This window comes from Camelina sativa, chromosome 6 (genome assembly GCF_000633955.1).
Source record: "Camelina sativa cultivar DH55 chromosome 6, Cs, whole genome shotgun sequence".
NCBI classification, from domain to species: Eukaryota; Viridiplantae; Streptophyta; class Magnoliopsida; order Brassicales; family Brassicaceae; genus Camelina; species Camelina sativa.
This window is the reverse complement of record NC_025690.1, coordinates 12,073,342-12,094,610: the sequence shown is the minus strand read 5'-3', so window position 1 is coordinate 12,094,610 and position 21,269 is coordinate 12,073,342. Positions and strand designations below refer to the sequence as shown.

The window sequence follows — 21,269 nt, the reverse complement described above, 5'->3', positions numbered from 1 at the left end:
CGGAAACGAAACGTTTCGGAAACGGGAAACGATTTTTTTTCAAAAATTAAATAATGGAAACGTGTAGGAAACGTATATATATCTATACAGATATATATATCTATATATATATATAGATATAATAAGTCTCCAAACATAAAAACCATATTAAAAAAAATCTGAAACAACACAAATTCAAAACAGAAATATTAAATAATTTAGTTAAAAATAAAACTGTAAAAAAATAAACGTTCAAAATCAATTTTTTGACCAGCATCGCCATATATTTAGGGATTTTAACTTTTAAGCTACTAATTATATTATTTTGTTTTTCATTATATGTATCATGAATACTTATATTTTCAAATTATTTATTTCTTAAATTTTGAAATTATAAAAAAGAGTTTCCGTCGCGTTTCCAAAACGGAAACGGAGTTTCCATCGTGTTTCCAAACAGAGATTTTTAGGAATCGTGTTTCTGTGACTTGTTTCCGAGTTTCCACGAGTTTCCGTTTCCGAAACGTTTCAGAAACGAGAAACGCACCTCAAAAAGAGTTTCCATGCAACATAGATTACAAACATCTTTTCTAAATATCTATATACCTACACCACATCCTTTTTATTAATTTGACACAAATATTATAAGACATAATGATTAGATGCAGGGACTGAATTGTAAAAGAGAAAGTCACACGTGTGAGGAGGGCTAAATCTATCTGGGATCATGTGCAACAAACTTCACACGTGAGAGATGAGACAAGTTGCTTAGGAGGCTATAAATAAGAAGTTTATTAGGAAGAGAAGGATATGATGAATGTTGTGAGGGGTTAGCCGACATGAGGCTGCTTGGGAACAGAGGAACCCGAGGGATGTGAGCGAGGGTTGCCTCTTTCACTTTGTTCTTCATTTCTATCTTGTAATCTGAGAGTTATTGAACCTTTTGAGTTTGTATTTACATGTTAATGGAGGTTTAATGGAGTTTCCCTAAGGTTAAGCTTTTATCCATGGAGTTTACTAGTTAGAAGCTTAACACATAACCAAGAGAATATTGCCGGATCTGCCATACACAGTGACAATGGCACTTCCCACAAAAATCCCCATAAGCCATAACCAATTCTCTCTGTTTTTGCCTCTGTATTCTCTTTGTATGGGTGTTTCCAAACATAATATTTGAAAGGAAAAAAAAATACAATTAAAACATAATATTTAATATTTGTTAAATATTTACTCGATAATTTTACTTTTCTTGTAACTAAAATAAGTTTTCTAAAATAAGTTTTCATAGAGACACAGTCTCTCTCTTTCTCCTGTCCTTAATTGTCTCCAACATCATCTCATTCTTTCACTCCCACAAATCTCTCCCTTCCATAACTTGAAACACACGCAAACCCCAAATGAGCAACCTCCACCTCTACACCTCCGCACGGTTCCGCAATTTCCCGACGGCATTTTCCCTCCGTCACCACCACAACGACCCTAACAACCAACGCCGTAGATCAATCTTCTCCGAGCTCCGTCACAAAACCCTCGACCCGGGCGGTGACCTAATCACGAGATGGAACCACATCTTCCTCATCACCTGCCTTCTCGCTCTCTTCCTCGACCCTCTTTACTTCTATCTCCCCATTGTCCAAGCCGGTACCGCATGTATGTCCATCGACATCCGTTTCGGCATCCTCGTCACCTTTTGCCGAACCCTAGCCGATCTCTCCTTCCTCATCCACATTCTCCTCAAATTCAAAACCGCCTTTGTATCTAAATCATCTAGAGTCTTTGGTCGCGGAGAGCTCGTCATGGATCGCCGTGAAATCGCTGTCCGTTACCTCAAATCTGAGTTCTTCATCGACCTTGCAGCCTCGCTTCCTCTTCCTCAGGTTCAATTCAATTTTGTTTTCTAGGGTTCCGATAGGTGACAATGGTGGAATCGTAAAAACAAATTGATCTGTTCTGTTCTTTAAATTGAAATCTTTCTATTTTTTCTCAGATGATGATTTGGTTTGTGATACCAAATGCTGGAGAATTTAAATACGCAGCACATCAGAACCACACGCTTTCCTTGATCGTCCTGATACAGTACGTGCCTCGCTTCGTCGTCATGCTTCCTCTCAATCGACGGATCATTAAAGCCACCGGAGTCGCAGCTAAAACGGCCTGGTCTGGTGCAGCCTACAATCTCGTCCTCTACTTGCTTGTGAGCCACGTAAGTAAACCATTTTTCTTTTTCACATGACTTAAAAAGACTGTTTCACAACTTGGTTTCCCTTTTAGGTTCTTGGATCGGTTTGGTACGTTTTATCGATCCAGAGACAACACGAATGCTGGAGAAGAGAATGCACTAAAGAGATGAACGCAACGCATTCGCCATCTTGTTCTCTCTTGTTTCTAGACTGTGGATCGTTGCAAGATCCAGGAAGACAAGCTTGGATGCGGATCACTCGGGTTCTGTCAAACTGTGATGCACGCAATGACGATGACCAGCATTTCCAGTTTGGTATGTTCGGTGATGCGTTCACTAATGACGTAACTTCTTCACCTTTCTTTGATAAATACTTCTACTGTCTTTGGTGGGGTCTCCGTAACCTCAGGTTAGGTTAAAATTCATCAGTCTTGAATCAAATAAAGCAGCAGTTTTTTTTGTTTTCTCCAGCAATTTGCTTATTGATCTTTGATTTGGTTTGTGTAGTTCTTATGGACAGAGTCTTGCAGCGAGTACACTGAGTAGTGAGACTATATTCAGTTGTTTCATCTGTGTTGCGGGTCTCGTTTTCTTCTCTCATCTCATTGGAAACGTTCAGGTAATTTATCAAATTTTATATAATATTTTCACTCTCCTTCCATAGGTTTTAATGGAGTCTAAGTGATTTCTCCAATTCTTGAAGAACTATCTGCAATCGACGACGGCTAGGTTAGACGAATGGAGAGTCAGAAGAAGAGACACAGAGGAATGGATGCGACATAGGCAATTGCCAGAAGAGTTACAAGAGCGTGTAAGGCGATTCGTCCAATACAAATGGCTAACAACTCGTGGAGTCGACGAAGAAGCCATTCTACGGGCTCTACCGTTAGATCTTCGTCGCCAGATCCAACGACATCTCTGTCTTGCCCTTGTTCGCCGTGTATGCCACACCAGGAAAACACCACATTTTAATCACTTTTAGTTCAAGTAACAAACCCTAAATTTTACGTTCATTTGATTTTTCAGGTGCCGTTCTTCGCGCAGATGGATGACCAGCTCTTGGATGCGATATGTGAGCGTCTAGTTCCATCCTTGAACACAAAAGACACATATGTGACACGCGAAGGCGATCCTGTAAATGAGATGCTTTTCATCATTAGGGGTCAGATGGAGAGTTCAACTACAGATGGAGGACGGTCAGGATTCTTTAACTCCATCACGCTTAGACCCGGAGATTTCTGTGGTGAAGAGCTCTTAACCTGGGCTTTAATGCCAGTCATTACTGTTAATCTCCCATTGTCCACAAGAACCGTGAAGACTCTCTCAGAAGTAGAAGCTTTCGCTCTCCGAGCAGAGGACTTGAAGTTCGTAGCTAACCAATTCAGACGTCTCCACAGCAAGAAACTCCAACATGCTTTCAGGTAATACTCTTTTATCGTCTCAAAAGCAATAAAGGTTTCTTGCTTGATACGCTATTAGGTTTCTTGATCTCTATATTTTGACTCTGATCAGATACTACTCACATCAATGGAGAGCATGGGGAACTTGTTTTATACAAGCTGCGTGGAGACGATACGTGAAGAGGAAGTTAGCAATGGAGTTAGCAAGGCAAGAGGAAGGAGATGATTACTATTATGACGATGATGGAGACTATGAATACGAAGAGATCATGCCCGAGAGTAGTAACAACGGTGACGAGGACAGCAGCAACAATCAGAATTTGAGTGCGACGATATTAGCGTCCAAGTTCGCGGCTAATACGAAGAGAGGTGTGTTAGGGAACCAAAGAGGGTCTTCAATAATTGATCCTGATGATCCATCTTTGAAGATGCCGAAGATGTTTAAACCGGAGGATCCAGGATTCTTCTGATTTTTGTTGTTGTGACAAACGCATTTAGGATTTTCAAACACTGACTTGATTTTGTTGTAACCAAGAATATTAGTTAGGTATATAAAGAGACATGATTACGTATACAGTTTAAAAGCAATTGTGTCGGACAATGACACAGATGTCCATTTCTATCCAACTCATTTCTGGCTCCTACAGCGTTTACTGGTATGGACATCTCTCGTGATAGTAGTAGCCTAGTGGCTAGTAGTAGGTTTTAATATATACCAGACTAATTAAGTAGTGTCTTGATACATTTTAGGGGGAAATTTGAAAGACCGGAGTATCTGCAGTGGTGAAAGACTCATGTAGTCTCTTACCATTATAATAATATTATTTTTAGTAAACTTTAGTGCTAGAACTTTTTCATTATTTTCTACCTCCAATGATGTTACAAATATAATAATGGTCAGTTAGCGTTAAAAGCTTCCTTATTACAGAATACAGGATGAGATCAAAAATGTAGGTAAATACTAGAATAAGATTTGTATCCTTCGTACCCCTTGAACCAATGTAAACAAAAAAACCCAATTACGAAAAATACCATTAATGAAAAAAAAACAGGGGGAAATGTAAGAAAGTCTATCAGTTGTTTGATGGTATACAAATCGGGTACAATTAAATGATAGGGAAATTTGGTATATTTAGTTGGTAGACTATAGTGTAAGGTAGATTTAAATGGTATATTGAGTTGTAGTGATGGTACACTTATGTGAATTGTGATACACAATAAGTTTTCGCATTCAGGAAGCCATAGTTTTGCCTCCATTTGTTGCGCTGGCTATTCGTCCCAAACCTGGTGTTAGGGAATATGTCCGTGTGAATGTGTACGAGCTGAGCGTAGATCATTTAACTATTTCTGAATACCTTCGGTTTAAGGAAGAGCTTGTTAATGGCCAGTAAGTAAATCCTTTTGTTGCAAAGTTTTTGTGTGTATATTTCTCTGCTTAGATGCATAAAGTGTCAACCTTTTTAGTCAGTGCCAATGGAAATTATCTTCTTGAGCTTGATTTTGAACCTTTCAATGCTACATTTCTTCTTCTTCTTCTTCTTCTTCTTGTTCCAGTCAGTTGTAAGTTTTTACAAAACAAAGGTTAGTTTGTTAAAAGACTTTTCTTTTAATAGTAGGGATGCTAATATGTGGCATCACTTATTAGATATGATGCTAACTAAACATGTAACAGGTTAAGGTTTTTTAGCTGTGGACCGTTATAACTACGTTTGTGTCTTCACCTCTAAATATAGTAACCACTATTAGCTTTTAGACACCAACCAGTGAATTATTGTTTTTGATATTAAGAAAACAAACAAAACAACATGAACACAAACAAGTCCAAAATCAAACCACTCAAGGAAACAAAACCCAACAACTTTTATTTTACATAACACAAACAAAAGCTCTGAAGAGAGTCAGAAAATGGAATCCAACCATGTCATGCTCAATTCTCATCTGTTGCCAGCGGGATTGAATTGGCCTGCAAACCAAAAGGGACTAAAGTGATTCTAAGATTCAGAAGAAGAGAAGTTTTTTGGTTTAAAGAACAATGGTATCAACTAAGGCTTCTGTAATCTTCCTCTCCAGTTCCTTTGGGTCGATCCACAATGAACTCTGCTCACGTAGTAGCTTCTTTCTCTCTTTGATCTTCTCTTCCCTTTTTATACCCATCATCTTCCAGATCTCTAGCTTTTCCGCTCTTTCTTTCATCTACAATTTATTATACACAAAAGACAGGTCTATATAAATCATCATGTTTTGAATCGGTTTGACAACTAGAAAGAAAAACACTATGAACCATTACTGCTCCAAGGCTGTGACCAAGAGAAATGAGGAAGTCAAACTAGATTTAACCAGGGAAAGTAATCTTCTCAATCAATTTGCAGACATAAGTACGTGGAATCAATTTATGAATCAGAGAATACTACTTTGGTACGTGTGTGCGTGTACAATGTTTCATCTACCTACAGCTAGAACATATGAAGCTACTAACTACAATAAGTTTCACTTTCCTCAAAAGAATTCCCACTGAAAGCATCAAGAGCAAGCATCGAAACCTATCTTATGTTTGATACAGGCAAGATTCCAAAGCTGTAACCAGAACAACAATAGCTATTTTAGAGAGACCATTATGATCACATGATTCATACAAAAATCTCCACTTCTAAGCAACGATTATCCAAGCTCTTCTCCAAAGTTTTCTCTTCAAATCACAAACACCCTTTTATATATTACTACACCTTGAACCATAACTATGCAAAGTTCCCAAATTTGCAAGAGGAAACAACACTTTGTTTCGCCAGATGCCAGACGAATCTTATCCAGACAAACCCTTTTCCCCATTTCTCCAAGAATCATCTCACACTAAACTAACTTGATTTATTCAACATCTATCATAGCTCCTATACAAGGAAGAAAAGAATTGAGAACAGAGAAAGTGAGAACTTACCAGGGTTTGCCTGAACTCTTCATCAGCAATCTTACGTTCCTCAGCCCTAACCTTAGCAGCCTCAGCCTTCAACCGTCTCCTCTCCTCATTCGCAGCTCGTTCAGCCAACAACCTAGCCTCATCCTTAGCCTGCTTCTCAACACGAAGCATCTCAATCTCATGAATATACTCTTTACGATACACTGTAACTTTCTTTGCGTAATCTCTCCTAAGCTGTGCAAGCTTCCTCTTTGCATCTTTCGGATCCTTTGGAGCTTCCCAGCTACCAATATAGCTTTCTGGCTCAAGAAAGTTGTGAGTCTCCTGGTGGTATCTATGGTGAGTGGCCTCAGCAGAGAAAGACCTGATAGACCCAATCATGGAAGCGTTCTCACTCTGCCTCACGAGACGGCTTAGCTTATTGCAAAAAGCCATTTTTTTTTTCACTGAATCTGAAGAGAGAAAATGAAAAACACAAATACAGATTAAGATTCAAGGACACATACAGAGATTGGTTTTACTCATATCTTAATCCTACTTCTGTTCTTACAAAGATCACACTTAAAAAAGTAATTAACAATTTCGTACAAAAATCTCAAGCAAAATCATGTTCCAAGGAAAAAAATGATTCAGAAAAGTTCACCTAGCATTGAACATCAATCCCACTATTTCTTAAGACAAAGGGATACAAACCCACAAATCCAAACACAAAAGGACACAAATCCACAAATCCAAACACAAACCCACAAATCCAAACACAAACAGACACAAATCCACATATCCAAACACAAATCCAAACGATTTAGGGTTTTAGCCCTAATCAGAGGGATTCGAAATTAGGGTTTCTACTTGATGCGAGGATTTAAAAAAAAAAAAAAAACTGGGTTTCGCTACCTAAAACATGACAATAAGATTTGATTCGTAAATTCTAAAACTTAGAGATTGTATCCAGAGAAATCGAAACTAGGTTTTACCGATCTAGTTACTCAATTCCAAGATCTACACGAAACTTTGTACCCGAGGAGGAAGGACAATCAAACCTACCCAAAAAACTCCAAGATCAATGGATTACGGTCGGAGGACGAGGCAAGCGTGGACGTGGTTGCCACAGTGGTCGAAGATGATTGATCCAAAAATAGGATAGCTAGAGGATTATCTTTCTCTTTTTAGCATACGCTTCATTGTATAATCTTCCATTGCTTTACTTTCAAAAACTATATGATCTCCAAATCATATCCCTGTATTACTTTTTTATGCATTTTAATTGAAAGCCTTTTAACAAAAAAAAAAGATACTTCATACCAATACCAATGGCGTACCTCAAGTAGCGTCTTCAAAGAATCAGGTGAAGTTGGCTCCCATTGGTCCAGCATCTGACCATCTGGCGGTTCATCAGTGACGAGTATCTTATTCCCACACCTGCAAAGCAAAAATTGGTCANACTCCAACGTAGACTATGGAAATTTACGAAGATAGCATCCATACTTAGATTTTAGGTCCTCTCTATCTTCACTTGTGGAGGAAAAGATACTACAAGAAGTAAAAATCCACAGTTTCAACTAAAGATTGCGTTTTTTTTTTTTTTACAAAAATGCAATTGCAGAGACTCGGACCATCAAATTGTCTTCAAAACATATATTGTGGCTATTCACAGTTTCTTCTTTTTGTGGACAGCTTTCTATACTCAAAAAAAAAATTAGAGAAGATATACCAAAAATCCTATCTATTGTCGGGGATGTTTAATCTCAACATCTCTTTACATCTGCATGTTGTCATTTTCTTCCATCTACAACAACTATTGCTGTATGTGAAGACAATGAGCAGAACTAACAAAGATGTTGAGGCACTACTTGACAATATTGCAGTAAGAACATATGTGAAGTTCCGAAGTAGTACATGAGGTAGTACGTCAAGTAGTACAGGAAGCCAAGTTGTGAGAATACTTTGAAGAGTTGGAGAACAAATGTTTGGGACAACTTGGACAAGCCAAAAAGGTTAGATATATCAGAGGATGTATCAAACGTCTGAACCAGTTCTTGTATTAGTCCGACGTTAATACAGGAAGTAGTACAAGAAGCTGAATTAAAGAGTTTGAGTACATAAGCTTAAGACCGACTTGGACAAGCCAAGTGGCAGCTGCTGAGCTGGATGAACATCTTGAATGGAAGATTCAAGATGAGATCATGGAGATAAACTTTCCTTATCCAAAAAGAAAAAGGAAAGTTCTCAATTTCCTATTTGTTGTATAATAGGAAAGTTGTCAACTCTAGGGGTTTGACAAATGATATAAATACCAAGAGGGCGCTTCATGAAGACCTGCGCGCTTCAAGGTAGTTTTGAGAGATGCACACAAGATGTGTGGTGTCGCCCCATCAATAAGATAGAGAGATCTTTTGATGGTTTATTCATCTAGAAAAGAATGATAGGCATAGTAGTGCTTGTATCATATGCAGTTGTAATTGCTATCTTGTTCTAGTGAATTTGTTCTGGACTAGGTCCCGGGGATGTAAGAAAAACCGAACTCCGTTAACAAATCTTGTGCGTTATTTATTTTATGCTCAAACAAAATTAAAGTCAATTGTAACTACACTTAGCCACAAATATGCGTTTACAATTACTGTAGGAAAAATTTTCAAAGTAAGAGTTTAGATCGAGGAATGATACCACCTCATATTCCGTTTTGAAATCCTGGATGGAAGGCAGGTGCTCAAATGAAGCTAACTGGTCCCAAAATGTGCCAATTACATATTTGGCCAACACTGCATTATTCTGCACACAAAACAGTAATCTGTACAGAGGAACACCCCTAAAAACTGAAAGAGAAAAGGATGAAAAATTAGGAACCTTGCATATGTGCACAAGAAGCGCTAAGACAGCAGAACTCAGCAGATTGTCTCGGTGACCATCGGCAGCAAAAACATCTATAATCGGTTTCAGCGTGTTGTTCTCGACAATGTAATTCTGAACATTATCATTCTGAAATAGAACAATATTTTAGAAATTGCATAACTTTATTGTCTTCATAGAACTTTTTGTAGCCATTATAGAATCTATTCTCATGTTCGTGCAAGTGGTAAAAAAAATCTCAGTTTTAATATGACATGCGACACTGAAATTGAACCTTACCAGAGTAATTTTATGTGATGACTTTGGAGCACATGTTCACAAGAATCATGAACTACCGTTAAAATTATTATTATTTTAAATTACAAAGACCTCTGACCCTTAATTTTCAGCCTTAAATTACAGATCTAATAACAAATATTTGGCTTTTGGTGTTTCTATTATAGACTCATAATTAAGATAAACTAGATGAATTTAAAATTGTCACAAATATAATAAAATACACAAAATACATAATGTATATCACATTTGGTACCAAAAAGCTAACGACACAAAAATATATAATGTAAAATAAAAAATACATCACATAAGACACAAAATTTGGGTACCCACAGGTTTACCCAGAAGACTAAAAACCCATTCGGATTTACCCACAAGACTTAAAACCCATGCGGGCGTTTTGAATTCGGGTTTTTTAGCGGGTTTTTTTTGGGTTCAGACTGGGTTAAATTTTTTTACCCACCACAACATCCCTAAATTGTATGATTAGAACCTCTAAATATTCATCTTCGAACATTAAATAAGTATATGAAGCCATTTTAATCCTTACAGCAATTTTTAATTGATTTTTGAAAATTAACTTGTATTACGCTACACATTTGATAAAATTTTGTTTATCCCAAAATCTTTTAAAATTATAAAATTTATTTCTTCTTTTTAAAGAATTTATAAAGTCCTTTTTTTTTGTTATATCAGAAAGTAAATCCCCAGACTTATGGAGGGATCTAAGACTAATCTCTTTAGGAGAAAGGTATCCCACGGGTAGGGCTCCCCAGGTATGCAAATGGACCGTAAGCAATGGACACATACCATGTGGTCAAAGTGATAAATCTGAGCAATTCTGCGCTTGGGCATAATCGATCCTTGTGCGACTCTTCCATCAAAACTAGAACCACTAGCCCACCACCTCATGGTTGAATTTATAAAGTCTTGAGACGTGAGTTTCTATAAAACCGGGGGAAAATGACGCTTCTGAATGAGAGCGTTCATGCATGGTTTGTTTATGACACCTCAATTCTTGTGTTGTTGCAAACTGCAAAGACAAGGGAGGATATGAAGTGCACTATGATTCATTTGGAGAATATGAGTATATGATATGAGTGCATGCATCAAGATTCACTTTGTGTGGATTAAGAAGTGTCCTTGATAACTTATATAATAATCTTGAAATTGTTATATAAAGCAATTTAATTTCAAACGTATGACGTAACGTGTAAAAGAATATAACTTCGGATCGGGTTTGTGTGTGATAGCATAGCATGACCCTCCAACTGATGTTACCCGGACGGCAAAATTTTCATAAGTCTTATGGAATGGATCAAATTTAGATTTGTTATCAAATTAGGTTCGGTTTCGGGCCCAACCTTGGCCTTATCCTCTTTTGTTTTTCAATTTTTTCTTCTCCATTGATTTGACAAATCTTTGTTTTAATTGATATCAAAGATTTGAAAACAGTTTTGGGCTTGTTCTCCATTAGTGTTATAGATTTCTCAGAATAGTAAAGACCCATTAATTTTACTTGTTTCTATAAATTCTAAAATTGGTAAACGTTATTTAAATATTAATAAATAGTATCCCCTACATGTTTTCAAAATTATTTTCAAAACCTATCTTATTATATAAACCTTGATTCTCAAAGTTAGTAACTCACCGGATCGTGACACGTGTTAATTTTAACGATTAAATATTAAAGTTGGTAACTTATCAGATCATAACACATGTCAATTTTAACGATCAAAAATCACAGTTTTAAAGCTGGATAAAAGAAACTTAAGAAAGCATAAGATAATTGTAATATTATAATATTTAAAAAAGAAACAACAAAGATAAATATACTATGTTCCATCCATATCAAAGTCTCACTGTTACAAAAGATTCTCAACCACTACATGGTAAAATAAATATACTATGTGTCATCCATATTTGGTCGTATAATTATACTATATAACCTAACACATTAAATTTTATGTCATTTTTTGCACAAAAACTAAATAAATAAACTTTCTATCTCTATGGTTAGCCAATTTCGAACACTGAGTGCTGCAACAAGATTTGTGAAGGCACATGCGAAGAAAACGAAGAAAATGAAAATCATGAAAAACCGATTGGCAGTCTTGAGAAAAAAGCTTCAATTGAAGTTTGAACTATTTTTTTTATTATATTAAAAATCTTACTATATAAAATAGGGTTTTCAAATTAGTCATTAACATGATCATGACACATGTCAAGATGACTGATGAGATGTTGACACGTGTCAAAAATATTATTTTTTAAAACAGATAATTAAGAAAATAACATCAAATCTAAATAAAATTTACATGTTTATATCTAAAAAAAAATCTAAATCAAAAAAGAAACAAAACTAATCTATTTTCCATTGTACGTTACTTATATTATACGTGTTTTCTCAATAAGATTTGGACATGTATAAACAAAAAAGGAATTCACTAAGCATGTATATTATTAGCTTATTAATAAATAAATAGTGAATAACAAATTTAAAAAGAATAACATAAGTTATATCAAAAGAATTATTATTTTTGAAACATAATAGGACAACTAATTAAGAAAATAACATTATATATACATAACATTACATGTTTCTATCGAAAGCTTTGATATAAGATATTTTTTTCTTATATAATTTTGTCGATCTATTGCGTGGGTCTTTGATTCGTGCGGGTTTTTGAATAGAAGCTATCATATGCAATAACTGAAATCAAAGTATATAAGCCCGCTAATTTAATCGAGGATGGAGACACTGAAGGAGGTTCCGAAAGTGATTCTATAGTTAGTAGCATTATAAGTTTGGAAGATAAGTCGATGGTTGATGTTTTTGGTCAAAATTTAGAGTTGTCTTTTCTGAATAATGTTGATGATTCCGGTATTGAAACAAGAGCTGCTTGATCGAGTAATTGAGAAGCGGTTTCAAATTTGGGAAGTTGGAACATTATACCATTTTAAAATTGGTTTCAAACCGGATTTATGTGATTTTCTATCGAATTAGGTTCCCAAAACCATTTTAACCAGATATATAGAGAAATATATGAGAGTTTTTGATTCGGATAAAAATAAATTGAGAATTTATGATTCGAGAATATTTGAGACGATGTCATAGATTTAAGTTGTTTAAGTACAATTGTATATTTCTGAAGAGTAAATAGGTCGTTGATCCTTAACGTGATTATGACATATGTCATGTTTTGAATTGTATATAAAGTTTCTATTTTGTATATATGAATTATCTAAGACTTATATGTATCATCGTGACTCTAATTTCAATTTATTATATTATATATATATTTTTTTAATTTCTCAACTTTTATTGGGTTAGTCATAAAATCATTGTAATCGAGTAGATAATTTTCACCAATTGTTCATCCAAAATATTTTTGGAATAAAAAAAACTTCATGGTTAAATAAATTATGTCACAAATTTTTTTTAGTAATTATAAGAACTATAATTATGCCAAAATGAAAGTAAAGCAACATAAATTTTGTTTAATTTGTTTAGAAGACATTTTATAGGTGGTGATAAAGAGCATACTTTAACAATAAAATAATTTTGGGTGTAAGAACATATTTTTAATGGTAAAAGATATAGTAAAATTATACGTGGTTACTTATTAAATGTTGCTTTGATGAATTTGTTGCATGTAAAATATTTTGTAAATAAGTTGTGAAATGTTTTTGAAATTTGGCGATAATAATATTTGTAATGATGAGTATTTGACAAAAGTTTTAGTGGGATATAATTTAGTTTTAGATTATTGTAATAATTGTTATAATATATTAAAAATATATAAATATAAATAAATGTATGAAGGTAAACACAAATATTTTCTAACTTAAATTATTTATATATTTACTTTGGGAAATATTTTTTTTTATATATTTTCAAATTTTTTTAAAGGTTTATGATTTATTTTCTTCAACAATTTTTAAACCCGCACATCGTGCGGGCCCTTATCTAGTGTATTATAATATAATAAAAATTATAACATGAGATGTAAAAATATATATTTACATCATATTTTCAAAAATATAAATAATATTATTTCTTATTGTTTAAATTTTTTTGACCAAAAGAAAATTGAATATAATTTGGAATAATAGATATTGGAAAATATTTTAAAAACAGTTTGACGGCATCTTAAATTTATTTGAAACTATAAAATAACTTATGCAAATCCTAATTTTCAGTTTTACGTATAGAAAATTTCTGATATATAAGACTAATGTATATTAAAGATTCCTTAATTTTAAAATTAACATATCAAAAAATATAAAATCATATATATATTTTAATATTATTTCTAAAAGATTTAGAGGGACGGGTTTTTATAGACAAGTTTTATACAATTCTCATTAATCACTAATTCGGTAAACATTAGATTCAGGTATGTTGTTTTGTGAATCTTAATTTTATGCTGAAACATTTATTATTTCAAAAATCACAAACTGAATGAAAACAAACTAATATAAGTTTGAACTGTAAATGAGTTAACAAATAATTATATCTATAAATGTAACTCTATGTGTACATAATATATTACAAACTTTATAGTAATCATAGTTTTTGAAATCAATCATGCACGTACGTGCAGGTCCATACCTAGTTATTCTAGTAATTACTCAAATTTTATATACTATTCTAGGTAATTTCCCATATAATAATCTTATTTTAAATGTAGATGTTTAATATAATTTAACTGTTTATTTCAAATTCTAAGACTTTTATGTAATATTATTAGATCATATCAAATTATTTTTTAAATATATATATATATATATATTTATATATTAGTTATGTCTCTTAATATTATTTATGATAGTAGTAATAATAAAATAGTAAATACTTTTAATACATTACATTCTCTTAAAATAAATCATAAACTTACATAGCATAAACTCATAAGAAATAAATTTTAAATGCAACATAAGTTTTTATAAATTATTATTCAAATTTTAATTAACTATTGAAAATAATATTAACATATAATTAAAACTTATGCATAATGGAACTTATAATATTGATAATTTTATTTTATGATTTTATAAAATAAATAAAAAAATAATGAAAACATATAAACTATTGATTTACCTATAAAAACTATCATCATAAACTAGAAAACAACTAAGGAAAGACGCGTGTAATATTTGGGGCGCACATACGTAGTTCTTAGAGTCTCTCGTTTCAGAATCGATTCTCACTCTTTTTTCTAAAAATTAATTTTTTAATATTTTTTATTTACTTTTAGTGGTGGGAGACTCTGTGAGAGTTCTCCACTATACATGCTGTGATTAATTATAGAGTGAATTTGGGCAATGACCATATTTTGGTCAAAAATAATGAGAATATTTAAAAACCTTATATTTGTTTTTTTCATATATGCCAATTTAAAGAATGTATGTGATTTTAATTGGTCACATAGAATGAAATATGAAAAAGTATTCCAAATACAGATCATATAATGAAATCATATAATTTTTTCTAAACTTTAATCATTTTCTTGATTAATTACATTTTGGAGCACTATAATATTGCTATTGCACTAAGTACCACTAGGGGTGTCAATCGGGCTGGCGCGGCCCGGCCCGGCCCGAAATCCGTGAAGCCCGTTTATGTTTGAGTCCAACCCGACCCAATTCGAGATATTTCTGAGCCTATATTTCAAAGCCCGAATCCGGCCCTAACAGGGCTACATGAATTTTTCGGGCTTTTTCGGGTTTTTCTTACAAATCAATAATTCAAACTTATAAGTCTTTAAAAACAGTGTTTAAAGATGAATTGTAACAAATCAATCAAAATTTTAATAACTCATCAATATTCACTAATTACTACAACCAAATTAATTTAAAAGAAAAAGTTTAACACTAAATAAAATTTTATACTTTAACCAAATAAAATAATAAATAATTCATATAAAATATCATGGATAAAAATTTTAAAAGTATTAAGCAAGGTTATTAAGTAAATATGAAAACTAGATTAGAGTTTTAAACTTTATGTACAATAAATCATTAATTAAATATTGCAATCAATAAAAATATTAACAAAAATGTACAAATATATTTGTTAAAGGGCTTTTCAGGTTGGCCCAAGTTCGGTCGGGCTAAACCCGAAAAACCCTATAGCACAAATGGGCTGAACTTGAAAGGTCCAATTTTTCTGGACATATATATTTAAATCTGAACCCGGTATATTTCAGGACCGGACCGGACCAGACCGTGGGCTTTGGCCCTAATTGACATGCCGAAGTACCATCAAGAAATTGTCCTTATTTATAGTAGAAGAAAAAGTATCACATAAATTTTCTTATTTGTGGAAAACACTTGCAAAAGGACCACAACATCACAATCCACAAAGTAAACCTATGTTTACAAGAAAAGATGAAAAAACATACCAAATAGATGACACAACCCACCTCTTAGAAAACGACGTCACACCATACTTGCAATTAATTCATTTATCTCTATCTTCATTTCATTATCCTTTACATATTCCCCACACAAATATAATTTCCAATTATCTGCATTTAATTTAATTGTTTTTTATTTTTATTTTTGTAGTTGGAAAAAATGGAAGAAAGAATATATAATATATATTTTGTTGATATGAACACACATATACAAAAAAAAATCAGAAATCACGGCAAGGCAAACTCATAGTTTTCAATCTGATATAATGGCTTATTTTGTCTTTCATATTTGAATTCTGATTCGAAAACGGACAAAACAAAACGTTAAATAGTCAAAAATAAGCCATTCAAAGTACGGCAACACGAACCAAAGAGAGTTCAAGTTAAAGCGACATGTGTGAGAGATTGCGTTAGATCTCGACCGTTGGATTCTTTCTCCTTCAAATCATAACAAAAAAATACAAATCCCATTAAAGAGAGAGACTAGAGAAGAAGAAAATCCCAAGAAAGGAAAAAAAAAAAAAGATAAGAAGTTTGACGTTTTTGAAAGCTTGTTGTGAAGCTGGTTGTGAGCTTTTGCATATCCATCCATGGCGGCTCGTAGAGTCTCTTCTCTCTTATCTCGATCTCTGTCTGCTTCCTCTCCCTTATTGTTTCGTTCTCAAGGTACTCCCCACACGCATGCTAACAAATCATTGTTCGATGTTTCTGATGAATCTCTCAAAGTATCTATCTTCATGTTTCAACTTTATTAGATTCATTATGATGTTCTGATTCGAGTATATCACTCAACTTATGTTAACTTCCCCAAATTAACGTTATTTCCAATGAAAATTAGATTCTTTGATTAGTGGGTCTGTGGTGAATCTAGGGTGTGATGTATGATATGAACATGATGACGATTTTGTTTCAGGGAGAAATTGTTATAATGGAGGGATCTTAAGGAGATTTGGAACCTCTTCTGCTGCTGAGGAACTCATTAGTCCCTCTGTTCAAGTTTCTCACACTCAGCTCCTTATCGATGGGAACTTTGTTGACTCTGCTTCTGGTGATTAAAGTTTTCATTTTTATTTGTTAAAAAAAAAAGAAGCAAATTTTGAGTCTAGAGGTTCCAGTTCCATGAGCAGTAATAGTTGATCTTTGGAATTGTTGATTTTAGGTCAGACGTTTCCGACTCTTGATCCACGGACAGGGGAAGTCATTGCGCATGTAGCTGAAGGCGATGCTGAAGATATCAATCGGGCGGTTAAAGCTGCAAGGAAGGCTTTTGATGAAGGACCTTGGCCTAAAATGAGTGCTTATGTAAGTACTCTTCTGGAGTCTTTAAACTTAAAATTTATGAGCTTTGATGTGATATGTTCTCATTTGGTTTATGATTTGGGTTTTCAGGAAAGGTCAAGAGTAATGCTGAGGTTCGCTGATTTGGTTGAGAAACACAGCGAAGAGCTGGCTTCTCTAGAGACATGGGACAATGGCAAGCCTTACCAGCAATCCAAGAACGTCGAGATTCCAATGTTCGCCAGATTGTTCCGTTACTATGCTGGTATCCAGAGAATTAATCCCTAGAGAAAGTTTCTTGCTTTTGGTGTTACTTTCTGTGAAAGAACACATTCTTGGTTTTTCTTTGGTGTGTTAGGTTGGGCGGATAAGATTCATGGACTAACAGTTCCAGCTGATGGAAACTATCATGTCCAAACATTGCATGAACCAATAGGTGTAGCTGGACAGATCATTCCATGGAATTTTCCGCTTTTGATGTTTGCTTGGAAAGTTGGTCCTGCTCTTGCTTGTGGTAACTCCATTGTCCTCAAAACCGCTGAACAAACGCCTCTTACCGCTTTCTATGCTGGCAAGCTTTTTCTTGAAGTAAGATTCACATGAGCTAGATTCTCTTAATTCATCTTCTGCTTTCCATTGTTGCTACGAAGTAACAGTGTTTCTTGAAATTTATGATAGGCCGGTCTTCCTCCTGGTGTTCTCAATATAGTTTCTGGATTTGGTCCAACAGCTGGTGCTTCCCTTGCGAGTCACATGGATGTAGACAAGGTAGAGATATCTATCTCATTCTTCTTAGCTTCTTTAAGTAACTAAATTTATGTTAAGTATATGTTCTTCTCTTTTTCCTGCAGCTTGCTTTTACAGGATCCACTGATACGGGCAAAGTTATACTTGGTTTGGCTGCTAACAGCAATCTCAAGCCGGTAACTCTGGAACTTGGAGGGAAATCACCGTTCATTGTATTCGAAGATGCTGATATCGATAAAGCTGTAGAGCAAGCACACTTTGCCCTCTTCTTCAACCAGGTTTGTCTATACTATAAGAAATACCTTGAACTAATCTTTCTTCATTATAGCTCTTGAGCTTGCAGTTTTTTCAATAGTATAATATACATCTTGAGGTAATGTTTTTGTAGGGGCAATGTTGCTGTGCGGGATCTCGGACGTATGTTCATGAGAAAGTGTATGATGAATTTGTTGAGAAATCAAAGGCACGCGCATTGAAACGTGTGGTCGGTGATCCTTTCAAGAAAGGCATTGAACAGGGTCCTCAGGTAACACATTTACACATTCCGTACATTAAAAAGAGTTTAGCCTTTTCTACCAAAAAAAAAAAAAAAAAGAGTTTAGCCTTTATATTTTCCTGATGCTTTTGTGATTTTTTAATTATATTTTAAACTCTGTATAGATTGATTCGAAGCAATTCGAGAAAGTGATGAACTACATAAGGTCAGGTGTCGAAAGCAATGCTACTCTTGAATGTGGTGGTGATCAGATTGGAGACAAAGGTTACTTCATCCAACCTACAGTCTTTTCTAATGTTAAGGTAAAAAATAAAACTCTTCCAAGACGTCTTTAATGTTCTGATCTGTTTCAATTCTTCATGGCATTAATCTTGAACAAATACAGGACAACATGCTTATCGCTCAAGACGAGATTTTCGGTCCAGTCCAATCAATCTTGAAGTTCAGGTACGTACTCATGAGTCATGATGGGATATGTGATTAATAAAAAAGTAGAGATGTTTAACCGGGGTAAACCAAGCTAATCTGAATCCAAAAAACCGATCCAGTAAGCAAATAAGTCACAATATGCTAATAATAGTTATAAGATATCTGATAGACTGAACAAAAGTCTGAACCATGGTATATTTGACTTAACGTTGGTTACTATTTTACTATATTTTCAAAGGCCTAATACCAAAAATGTAATGTTTGGTTCAGGGATGTGGATGAGGTGATAAAGAGGGCAAATGATACTCGGTACGGGCTAGCTGCAGGGGTTTTCACAAAGAGTCTTGACACCGCAAACAGAGTTTCGAGGGCTTTGAAAGCTGGAACCGTTTGGGTAAACTGCTTCGACGTCTTCGATGCAGCCATACCATTTGGTGGTTACAAGATGAGTGGGAATGGCAGAGAGAAAGGGATATACAGTCTCAACAATTACTTGCAGATCAAGGCAGTCGTGACTGCTTTGAATAAGCCTGCCTGGATCTGATCTCTGCAGTTTGTATGTCTCATCATAAATGCTCAAACCAAAGGTAGAGAGACTCTTATAAAGTTAACAGTAATAAAAGTAAGGCATGGGTTTGTATTTTGTAACTTGAGTAAAAGGATTGTGATACTTTCTTTAATAAATGTGTATTCAAAGTTCTTTACTGTTATATTTTTTTTCTTCATATCAGCTATAGCTGTTTCTCTTAGACATGGCGTTCATTTGGTTTCTTTAGCATTGTTTCCATCGAAACTGAAAATGTAACAATAACTTAATCAACACTAGAAGACACATATTTCTAAGTATATTTAAATGAGAAATCAATTAATAAAAATTATAAAGATACAAAAAAGATATTAAAATTAATTTCTAATTACTGTAAACAAAAACTTTCCTATGTTTTCTTTATAAGTATAGTTTAGTATTTTCAAACTAGATATACTAAAGTTTCCTATGTTTGTATTTTAAAAAACTTTCCTATTGTATTTTCTTAAAAACTTTCCTATGTTTTGTATTTTAATTTATTAATTGGATAAGTATATATATTTATATATATTCGTAAATAGTATAAATATACTTAAATTTGTAGTTTGTGTGGTTTTGGTGAAACAGTAATGTTGTTAGTTGAGACTTGAGATGTATATAGCTAAAATTATGATAATTATTATTTGCTGTAAAATACATGAACCTAATTAGCACATAATCTACTTAATTACAAACGTTTAAGTAATTATTGACTCAGTTTTTGATAAAAAGGTGTAATGTAACTACTAAAAATGACGAAAGTAACTACTAAAAATGACCAAATCGTGAAATACTTCTTCGTCAGCCAGAAGTTTCCGTTTCTCTCTTTTTTTTTTTTTTTTTTTTTNCATCTCTCTGAGAGATTCTTTCTCACAATTTTGCAACTTGTTGTCTTGTTGGATCCTCCAAATCCCTCCTTTATCTCCCTTTCTTTCTCTCTCTCTCTCTCTCTCTCTCTCTCGCTCGATCCTAATCCCGTAATCCGCTTTTAGATTAGATACTGCATCATCATCAGCTCACGATTTCGAGAATCGATTCCACCATTTTTTTGTAAAATCTTCAAACCTTTCTTAGGGTTTCTCACTCCTTCTTTGTTCTTTTTCTTTCCCAACAACATCATCTCTCATGGCGATGAGAGGTGTCGATTTCAAGTGGTGAGTTTCTCTTCACTTGGGTCGATTTAAAGGAAACAGATTTCGATCATTCAATTACCCATTTTTCGAGTATTTTTGGGGTTTCTGATTTTTCTTTTTCTTTTTTTTTTTTTTTTTGTTGTTGTTGTTGTTGTGGGTTAATAACGTTTTATGAATTGTGCAGGTATGATGGGTTCTTCTTGTCGATGCTTGCCACTAGTGTGTATCCTTATTTAATCTCTATGCTAGTTTTAATTCCGCGAATTTAAAAATTCCGGTATAAATTTGTGTTCTTGCTTCGGATCGAGCTGAGAATTCTCAGTTCCGGAGATGGTTTCTCCAGTTTTTTTCGATTTTGGTATTGGTTGGGTTGATCAGAAGGAAAAGTAGAGTAATTTGTACATCTTCTTCTTTTGTTCTCTTTGAAGATTTGATTTTAGTTTTTGGTTCTTTTGGAGTAGAGGAACTAGTCTGAAATCTTACTGAATTAAGGTGATATAGATAACCCTCTTCGATTTCGTTTTCCTTAAATGGTTTTTGCGTTGTAGAATCATTGTAGCTGTCAATTGGAATAGATATCGTTCTTGCGAATACCCTCTGCATATATGGA

General features: G+C 34.0%; 4 protein-coding genes across 4 annotated transcripts in view; 3 read left to right on the top strand and 1 right to left on the bottom strand.

The window, feature by feature from the left end:
* Positions 1,374-4,062, top strand: LOC104791011 (probable cyclic nucleotide-gated ion channel 16). The gene is made up of 7 exons (XM_010516810.2): positions 1,374-1,853; positions 1,964-2,179; positions 2,248-2,564; positions 2,663-2,774; positions 2,859-3,095; positions 3,182-3,576; positions 3,668-4,062. The coding sequence occupies exons 1-7, from the start codon at positions 1,374-1,376 to the stop codon at positions 4,023-4,025; spliced, it is 2,115 nt and encodes a 704-aa protein (XP_010515112.1). The 3' UTR covers positions 4,026-4,062.
* LOC104791010 (translation initiation factor IF-2-like) lies at positions 5,376-7,875 on the bottom strand. The gene is made up of 4 exons (XM_010516809.2): positions 7,786-7,875; positions 7,511-7,689; positions 6,488-6,918; positions 5,376-5,748 (listed from the first exon to the last, which is right to left on the bottom strand). The coding sequence occupies exons 3-4, from the start codon at positions 6,899-6,901 to the stop codon at positions 5,578-5,580; spliced, it is 585 nt and encodes a 194-aa protein (XP_010515111.1). The 5' UTR covers positions 6,902-6,918; positions 7,511-7,689; positions 7,786-7,875; the 3' UTR covers positions 5,376-5,577.
* On the top strand, positions 16,487-19,657 carry LOC104791009 (aldehyde dehydrogenase family 2 member B4, mitochondrial). The gene is made up of 11 exons (XM_010516808.2): positions 16,487-16,677; positions 16,925-17,059; positions 17,171-17,313; positions 17,401-17,554; positions 17,648-17,877; positions 17,968-18,057; positions 18,141-18,314; positions 18,425-18,562; positions 18,697-18,834; positions 18,918-18,979; positions 19,232-19,657. Exons 1-11 carry the CDS (start codon positions 16,602-16,604, stop codon positions 19,503-19,505), a joined length of 1,614 nt encoding a protein of 537 aa, XP_010515110.1. The 5' UTR covers positions 16,487-16,601; the 3' UTR covers positions 19,506-19,657.
* Positions 20,341-21,269, top strand: part of LOC104791008 (E3 ubiquitin-protein ligase SIS3-like) — a 3,417-nt gene continuing 2,488 nt past the window's right edge. The window contains exons 1-3 of the mRNA XM_010516807.2: positions 20,341-20,680; positions 20,844-20,882; positions 21,208-21,269. Coding sequence (XP_010515109.1) covers positions 20,652-20,680; positions 20,844-20,882; positions 21,208-21,269 — 130 coding nt within the window. The 5' untranslated portion in view covers positions 20,341-20,651. The remainder of the gene's footprint in view (positions 20,681-20,843; positions 20,883-21,207) is intronic.